The 9156-nt window shown below is 42.2% G+C and overlaps 1 protein-coding gene across 1 annotated transcript in view; it reads left to right on the forward strand.

Annotated features, from left to right (window-relative positions):
• tmeff1a (transmembrane protein with EGF-like and two follistatin-like domains 1a) overlaps positions 1–7822 on the forward strand; it is a 54680-nt gene extending 46858 nt beyond the window's left edge. The window contains exons 7-10 of the mRNA XM_081598843.1: positions 2602–2661; positions 5602–5725; positions 5982–6143; positions 6639–7822. Of these exons, the coding sequence (XP_081454969.1) occupies positions 2602–2661; positions 5602–5725; positions 5982–6143; positions 6639–6723 (431 nt within the window). The 3' untranslated portion in view covers positions 6724–7822. The remainder of the gene's footprint in view (positions 1–2601; positions 2662–5601; positions 5726–5981; positions 6144–6638) is intronic.
• The last annotated feature ends 1334 nt before the right edge of the window (positions 7823–9156 follow it).

Here is a 9156-nt window from a genome sequence, read left to right on the forward strand (position 1 = left end):
ATGTCTGCCGCTGAGAACGTGCTGCTCTGCAGTGGAAGTGAATCTGGTGAAACAGAAATAAAACCAGAATCAGAGCTGGTTCAGCTGGATCGACCCGCCCAGAGCTGCAGAGCGAAACCAAACCCACTCATCCATCTTTAATGCTGCGTCGCTCAGGAGGAAATGTTGACAATATCTCACCCTGCTCTTCGTCTCCTGCTTCATCCCTTCATCCTCACCATGTCACTCGTCTTTCCTTTCATCCTCCCACTTAACAGACGTGTTTCTGGGTTTTCCCTCCACGTCCTGGTGTTGGACTGAGGCGGCGGCCTTGTTGAAAACGCTGACAGCAGCAGAGCTGGGATTCCTGAAAAGTGCGGCGGATGCTGCTCGTGTGTTTTTAATGCAGATCAGAGTCGAGTGTTGAGACGAGCGCCGCATCGACCAAACGCTCCAGTCAGGTTTACTGGAGCCGCACATTTCAGCAGCAAGGCGGTTCAGAGTGTTTCACTCCATAAAACATCTCAGGAACCAGCCATGAAACGACCAATAAATCAAAGTTATCGCATCCAATACATTGATCAGTTATTCTAATCAGAGGCAGATTAATGGGGTCGGTGTTTGGGCTTCAGCCTCTTCACACGGCTAGAAACCAGAGCTGGACAACAAACCAATAATATGTGTCGCGATACATATGTGATCAATTTCAATAGATAATCCATTGGATAGAATCTTCAATAAATTAAATATTAAATTAACTCTGATCCAGAACCGCACAGCATTCTGGGAGATGTAGGCAGAGGAACGGCATTAGCTGCTAAACCTCTAACAGCTAGCTTAGTAAGCTAGTAAGCTTAGCAAGCTAGCTGTGAGAGGCATAGAGGTGGAAACTAGCAACTCACTCACTCTTTGGTTACCTAGCAACTCTCTCTCTCTTTGGTTACCTAGCAACTCTCTCTCTCTTTGGTTACCTAGCAACTCTCTCTCTCTTTGGTTACCTAGCAACTCACTCTCTCTTTGGTTACCTAGCAACTCTCTCTCTCTTCGGTTACCTAGCAACTCGCTCTCTCTTTGGTTACCTAGCAACTCTCTCTCTCTTTGGTTACCTAGCAACTCGCTCACTCTTCGGTTACCTAGCAACTCTCTCTCTCTTTGGTTACCTAGCAACTCTCTCTCTCTTTGGTTACCTAGCAACTCTCTCTCTCTTCGGTTACCTAGCAACTCTCTCTCTCTTTGGTTACCTAGCAACTCACTCACTCTTTGGTTACCTAGCAACTCTCTCTCTGTCTTCGGTTACCTAGCAACAACCTGCCTTGTAACTTGCGCAGCAGCAGTTTCAGGTTTGGCTTCATACCTGGTTAAAATCAAACGATGATGTGGAGTAAAAACTGTGTCACGTTTGTATGACTTTTTATTTTTGTGTTTTTATTAACTCGTTGCTGAAATCTGCCACATAAACTTCATTTGACTGGATGTTTGACATTTTACATTAGAGTTCACAGAGAAATATTTATCAAATTTTAATTATGTCCTCGTAAAAGAGCAAACGGTGAACTAGACAGTAGCCCACAGTATTATCATGTTGTTTCCACCCACTTTAGGTTAAAAACCCAGAAACCAGAAGCAGCAGAAACACCCAAAGTACAAAAATCTGCAAATCCAGATTTTATCCAAAGACCCTGAAGTTTCAGCTCCACATTTGATCAGGTTCCAAGAAGTAAAACCAGTTCATTCGAGTGTGTTCAGCCTTAAACACACACATGAAGCAGAGCTTCCTGTCAAAGCTGACAGGGAAAAGCAACATGGAGGCTGGTTGAGATTCAGAACAGCTCCTCCTGCAGGCGGCGAGAGAGCATGACGCCCGCTCAGCAGCTCTGCCAACACAACATGCTGCTGCTGATGCTGCTTTGTTTTCACCCGTCACTCACACACACACACACACACACACACACGTCGTCTGAGATGGACTCATCACCACCTCCACTCAGATGAACAGGGTGTGACGTCCTCCTCTCCTTTTATTTTGACCTAAAAGAAACCCTCAGACAGGAACTCAGGCGGTCAGACGATGACAGCAGACAGGAAGTCAGGCGGTCAGACGATGACAGCAGACAGGAAGTCAGGCGGTCAGACGATGACAGCAGACAGGAAGTCAGGCGGTCAGACGATGACAGCAGACAGAAAGTCAGGCGGTCAGACGATGACAGCAGACAGGAAGTCAGGCGGTCAGACGATGACAGCAGACAGGAAGTCAGGCGGTCAGACGATGACAGCAGACAGGAAGTCAGGCGGTCAGACGATGACAGCAGACAGGAAGTCAGGCGGTCAGACGATGACAGCAGACAGGAAGTCAGGCGGTCAGACGATGACAGCAGACAGGAAGTCAGGCGGTCAGACGATGACAGCAGACAGGAAGTCAGGCGGTCAGACGATGACAGCAGACAGGAAGTCAGGCGGTCAGACGATGACAGCAGACAGGAAGTCAGGCGGTCAGACGATGACAGCAGACAGGAAGTCAGGCGGTCAGACGATGACAGCAGACAGGAAGTCAGGCGGTCAGACGATGACAGCAGAGAAAACAAAGCGTTTGTGTCTGAATGTGATTCTCTCTGTTTCCCACAGCGGATAAAGAAAAGCCGGGGAAGAAGGACGACAACGGCCCCTTCAAAGTCAACGTGTTGGGTGAGGCCGCCGCCGCCGCTTTTACCTGGACCGCTCCATCCGCCGCTGACCCGGTTCTGTTCAGGTCGGACTGTTGGACCGAACACGGAACAAACACAAACCTCTGAGGAAATAAACCTGTAATCCAAGCAGTTATTAGTTCTTCTTCACCTTCTCCTGACCGACAGAGAAGCTTATTCCTCTGTTTACCCAGCAGATAAATCCTGAATTTCACCCACTAAACATCTGATTTGTGTCACTTCTAAACTGAATCAGATAATATAATTCATTTCATCCGCGGTCCGAACGCTCGCGTCGCATTTCATCCGACTTTTACGCCACCAACGTGAAACATGTCATAATCTACAGCAGCAGAAGAAGACAGACAGGCAGTAAATCTGGGCGTAAACAGGAAATTACAACAGAAATCTGAGTCAGTGAAGGCATCACAGACCGGTCCCGGTCCGACGCCACATCCGAACAGAACCGGGTCAGATGCTGCTGCGTTCTTCTTCTGTGGTTTACGTCACTTTGGGGTCGTTAGCCGCTCACACTGGGGTCTGACTCAGTCGCATTTAATTTGTCGGATGAAACGACACAAAACGTCTGAGCTGAGCATCGGATCCGGCTGGACGTAGTTTCAGTTTCTCCTAAAAATGGGAAAAACTAGCAAACATTTTCTGTGTCCATTTCTACAGTCAGATCCAGATAAACTGAGGAGATAAACGTCTCTAAAGCTCACTGTGCAGAGAAGAGTGACCTCTGGGGGTCACTTGTCTCCATGGCAACGATTAGCATGCTAGCAAAAAGCCTTTCCTGTCCTAAGATAAGGCTTGTTAATGTAGCTCTGCTGAGACTTTAACTGGAACTGTTGACTTTATGTGGACCTGAATGTGTGGAGAAGCATCTCGACCTTATTCCTCAGTACGGTGGAGGACGTGTGATGCTGCGGTTTCTCTTGGAAAGTCTAAACCGGCTGAATCCAGAATACATTCAGGTTTTAGGTTCTCTAAAGCCAGTGTTGGACACCGCTAACTAACAAGCTAGCTAATGCTAAAACGCTACAATGCTATTTAGCAGAAGCTAATGCTACAACATTAGCTCTCATGCTCGACAGTTAGCGTTTTACTTTGTTCCTGTATCTTTCTTGTTTTAAATTAAATTATTGTGGAAACAAACTTCAAAATAAGAGCATGAATATAAACGTCAAACTACTGGAATAAATTTCAGTCGATAATCAAAACGCAGACATTAAACTTTATTGAACTAGACGTTTACAGAGCAGTTCAGTAAATTAGAGCTTCAGAATTTATCCAGAATAAGAGCTAAGTGTGCTAAAGGGCTAAGCTAAAAATGAGCTATTAGCACATTAATGATTAGTGGAAGATAATGAAATGAAAGGAGGTTAGTTAAAACCTGAATGAAGTGAGTCTAAATGTTTCTGACCATCATCCCCTTCCTGTTCGGACCAACACCGACTCTCTCCCAGACGTTCATCCAGCTAGCTAGCTAGCTAGCTAGCTAGCGTCGCTCTGGCCTCCCAGCAGCCTGTTAACCTGCAGCGCAGCAGCAACTGGAGAAAAACCCAATAAAAAGCTCTTTATACACAGTAAAGTCCTCACAGGAGGAACAGAAGCTGTAAATCTGCTCTGATAATGAAATAAAGTGAAAGTGTTGAGGAGCCGCTGCTGTGATGCTAACATCTCTCCTGAGTAAACGGACCCAGTGTGGCAGAACCGGGTCATCTGTCCTGCTGCACAACGTAAACATTGAATTTACAGATCAGGGAGGAAATGAAATCTGGAAAGTTTTCTGAATATCAGGACTGAAACATCCAGCAAACGGATCCGTCACGTCTTTGTACCAGATTATTATTATTATTATTATTATTATTATTATTATTATTAACTTCAGTAAAATGCTTTACTGTCAAAACCCACGAAGAAGAGCTGAGCGACAGTAACGCATGTTCACAAAGCAGATTTTTAAAACAATTGCAGCACAAACGTTTGACACCAATCTGAAGAGGGCGAGTCGGTTTCACTCAGGATGAAGTTTTAGAAGTGATTTAAACTTTGGGCCTTTTGGGCCCCCGTAGTTTCACCTGCTGAGCCGTTTGGTGCTCAGAGTCTCACCCAGTGAAAGGCTGCTGATGCTGCTGGGAAACGTTTTTCTCTGCTGACCTTCACTGACCTTCACTGACCGTCCAGCCGTTGCCTCCCATCGCCTGAGGAGCCCAGATTTTTATTTTTAAGTGTTTGCTTTGTAAACAGACCCACAGGGTGAAGAGTTGACAAACATCTCAGCTTTTACAAAATCCTCTGCAAGTAAAACACCAAAAATCCTAAAATGCTCTGGATTCGGTTTTTATTTTCCTCCCACATGAAGGAGCAGATAAAAGAGAGACGTGGCAGTTTCTCTCTCTCTCTCTCTCTCTCTCTTTTTCTCTTTCTTGCTCTCTTTTTCTCTCTCTCTCTCCGTCACTCTCTCTCTCTCACTTTCTCTCTCTCCGTCACTCTCTCTCTCTCTTTCTCTCTCGCTCTCTCTTTTTCTCTCTCTTTCCGTTTTTGGCAACATTTGAAAAATAAGTAAAAGATTCTATATGTTTAACACAAAGACAAGTAAAATATTAAAATGTGTAAATTAGAAACAAATACAAAGATGTCATTTTATTATTTTTGACGTTCCTTGTGATGCTAACAGGTTGTTATGCTAACTGGCTATGCTAACAGGTTGTTATGCTAACTGGCTATGCTAACAGGTTGTTATGCTAACTGGCTATGCTAACAGGTTGTTATGCTAACAGGCTATGCTAACAGGTTATGCTAACTGTTATGCTTACTGGCTATGCTAACAGGCAATGCTAGCAGATTATGCTAACTTTCTAACTCTCTCCCTTTGTATTAACTCTCTGCTCTCTGATCGTTAAATTCATCCTGTTTTCATTCCTTGGTTCTCCAGAAACCACGGGTCTGGACCAAGGCGAGGATTTCTACGCCGGCATGCCGATCCCCTGCGCTGACAGCTACGCCGGGTTCTGCGTCCACGGGAAATGTGAGATCAAGTACAACATGGCCACCTGCAGGTCAGCCTGAACTTCACCTGATTTAACATCAAAACGCTAATTTTAGCTCAAATTTGGATCAAACTTGTTGCTTTGTGCACTAATGTTAATATTTCAGCTCCTGTTTGCTCGGTTATTAACTCTCTAAGTCACAAAACGGCGGAAATAATTTATGTTTTCCTGATTTTGTGCTTCGTTTTGCTGCTGGTTTGCTGCAGTAATCTGGTGCTTTTCGATGCTCGCCTGTTAGCATGTTGCTAACGTAGCGCGTTTCCAGGTGTGACGCCGGGTACAAAGGCACGCAGTGCGACGAGCCGCAGGACTTCAACATCCTGTACGTGGTTCCCAGCGGACAGAAGCTGCACTACGTCCTGATCGCCGCCATCATCGGAGCCGTGCAGATCGCCATCATCGTCGCCGTGGTGATGTGCATCACCAGGTAGGACCACAGCTGGTTGGTTTCACGTCATCAGGACTGCTTTTAAAAAATCAAATGGTTAATAGTTTCTTTAAAACCAGACTGAAGCCTTCAAGTTTCCAATAATGTTTGTAGTTTTACTTTTACAACAAAAACATTAAAACTAATTTTAAAAATGTTTTATTAAAACTAAAGGACTTTAAAAAATTGACCATGAAGCCAAATTAGCAGAAAAAGATGCAACATTACCAGAGTGAAGTTATAAAATTGTGAGAAAAAAGGTATTTTTAATGAGAGTAAAGTAATGTTAAATGATTTAAAGTTTTTCTTTATTTGTAAAACTAAGGCATAAATTTACAAGATGCTCATTTAACTCACCACAATTTGACTTTATCCTCAAAATGAAATAATAATTCTCCAATCTGATTTTAAACAAAGATGCATTAAAATGTTAATTACTGAAATTTGGGACGATAAACATAAAAATGTTAGTTTTTTCTGGGTTTGTGTTTCCAGGAAATGTCCGAAGAACAACCGCGGCCGCCGGCAGAAGCAGAACCTCGGACACTTTTCCTCGGACACGAACTCCCGGATGGTATAGCCTCGTTTCCGGACGCTTCTCTTTGACAAGTATTTTTCTTATAAGGCGGGAATGCCGATTTTTTTAACAGTCAGTGGGACATTTTTTTTCTCCTGGGGGAAAAAACAATAGAAGAAGAATAAGAATATTTATTTAAGAGGCCTTATTTTTCCTGGTGGATTTTTCTTTTCCCAGCAGCTGAATCAACCGCCTGCGTTTTGCTGAAACCTTTCCGGTAAACGAAGCAGCGTCTGGAATGTGATATTTATTCATTTTATTCATGAAAATCTTTCCCCGCCTGTTCTGCTCCTTACTAATGACGTGCAGCTGATCACCAAACTAGTTTGTTTTTAGCGTTTTGAGGTGCCGGCCAGTCCAGTAGATTATTCTTCTTTGGTTTGAAAAAGGCTCCAGTTTCACTAAGCTAATAATTTATAAGGATTGTTATCATTTTTTAAAGTAGTTTTTACTGGAGGTTTTTACGTTTTCCTCGGTTCTGGCTTGTAGTTCTTGTAAATTAGCATGACTTGTGAAAACTGTGTACTGTGGTGTAGTTTAAACTTTTTACCAGGACTCCGTCTGGCTCATCTCCGTCCCGTCGGTGCTGAACGGAAAACCTCGCGCTCCGTGTTACACGGTGAATGTCAGGACCTGCGGAGGACGGTTGGACGTTGAACGGATCAGAGGCTGGAATGTTTCCTGCATCCTTGTTCGTATAAACGGGGAGCTGAAGATTAGAACTAAGGACTTTTTGACATGGAGGAAGTTTAGGGTCTTTGAATGTTGTGAAGAGGTTTTTTATTATTTTAATTTTGCATTTTCTTCTCTGTGACACATTCCAAGCACATGGAAACCCTCTGAGAAATTCCCTTTGGGAATGTGTGAAGCCCGCTCTGCCGTTTCCTGCTGGTATTAACAGGAATAAAAACGTGTCTTTAAGATGTTAGTGGTGTGCAGGTAACTTACTGCCTTTTAATTTAATTTTTGTCGTATTAACGTTTTGACGTCTTGAGGCCAGTTCTTGGTTTCTGTGTCCGTAGCGATCCCATCGGGTCGATCTGATGTAAGTCATTGTCCTTTTTCATGTTGTTCCCAATAAACAAACGTCAGATCATCGTCATGTTTTCTCCAGCAGAGATCATTCCTGTTCCTGTAAATACACAAACAACGTCTGCAGCTTTTTCTTTGTGATTAAATGTTGACGGTTCATGAATAATGTGATTCTCAACATGCAAAACTGAAAACAAAACTTTTAAAGTTCACTAAATGTGGCATCATCATCATCATAGTAGATTACAGTGGTTAGCATTGCTAACCTGCATGTATGATTAGCGCTAACCCTAAAGCGCTAACCATTAGCTCAGCTAACTGTAAACGGCTACACCAACACGGTATTTTTTTTATTAGTTTGTTTATTTAACAGGGTCAGAGACGAGAAACACAGATCATGACAATCTAAGCCTGAATCTCAGTTTACAGCTAATTCACAACATCCGTCGCTAGCAGGACTTTTAACAGTTGGTTTAAATGAAACGTTACAATCAACAGAATAAAATGATGAAAAAAGATAAAAAATAAAGCATTTTAAAATTACTGAATCTTATCAATTACATTAATTAAAAATTAGTTCAGTTCTGGTTCATCTGGTTTAGCCAGTTCTAGAGGAAGCTAATGCTAACGTGCTACATTCCACCATGCTAATACCAACCATCATGTGTCCCCAAACAAGTCACATATATGTGTATTTTTACATGTATTTATTTAATTAACTCCCTTTGTTTGCTCATGTAACTGTTGTATTTTTCTCATTCGTTTGTATGTTTGACATTCGATCAAGTTTCTTGAAAACTACAAAGAGAAAAACAAGCATGAATATAAACTATTTAACTGTCAAACTTCAACACAGACGTCAAACTTTATTCACCTGAAAGTTTAAAAAACAGGTAAAAAAATTAGCATTTTAGAAGTTGGATTTAAAAATTAATTCAGGGGAAGCTAAGTGTGCTAATCATTTTCAAAATTAGCAAAATGAAAATTAGCTTCACATTAGCGGTTTAGCAAAAATTTTCCTACAACTGGAATATTATTTAAATTAGTAATTTTAAATTATCTCATTTTCTGGACCAAACAAAATCAACGTACAACAAATGTCAAACAAAGCGCCTGTTAGCTTCGACACCAAACGGCTTGTCTCCAGTTAAAACAGATTAGTTCTGGATATTTAAAATGTAGTTCTGTCATGGTAAGATAAAACTGCCGTCTTCATTTTCAAATTGATCCAGATTCTGGTTTGGCTAACAGCTAGCTAACAGATTTCTACTGCTAAAGCAAATCCTGTTAAAAAATAGCAAAGTGATTCAAACCACATGCTAGTGAAGCAAACATTGTTTTATTAACATTTAAATTGTTATATTCATATTGGAGCATTAATAACAAAAAGGAAATGGTTATTTG

The sequence above is a fragment of the Poecilia reticulata genome, chromosome 17 (assembly GCF_904066995.2).
Source record: "Poecilia reticulata chromosome 17, P_reticulata-male-v2, whole genome shotgun sequence".
NCBI classification, from domain to species: domain Eukaryota; kingdom Metazoa; phylum Chordata; class Actinopteri; order Cyprinodontiformes; family Poeciliidae; genus Poecilia; species Poecilia reticulata.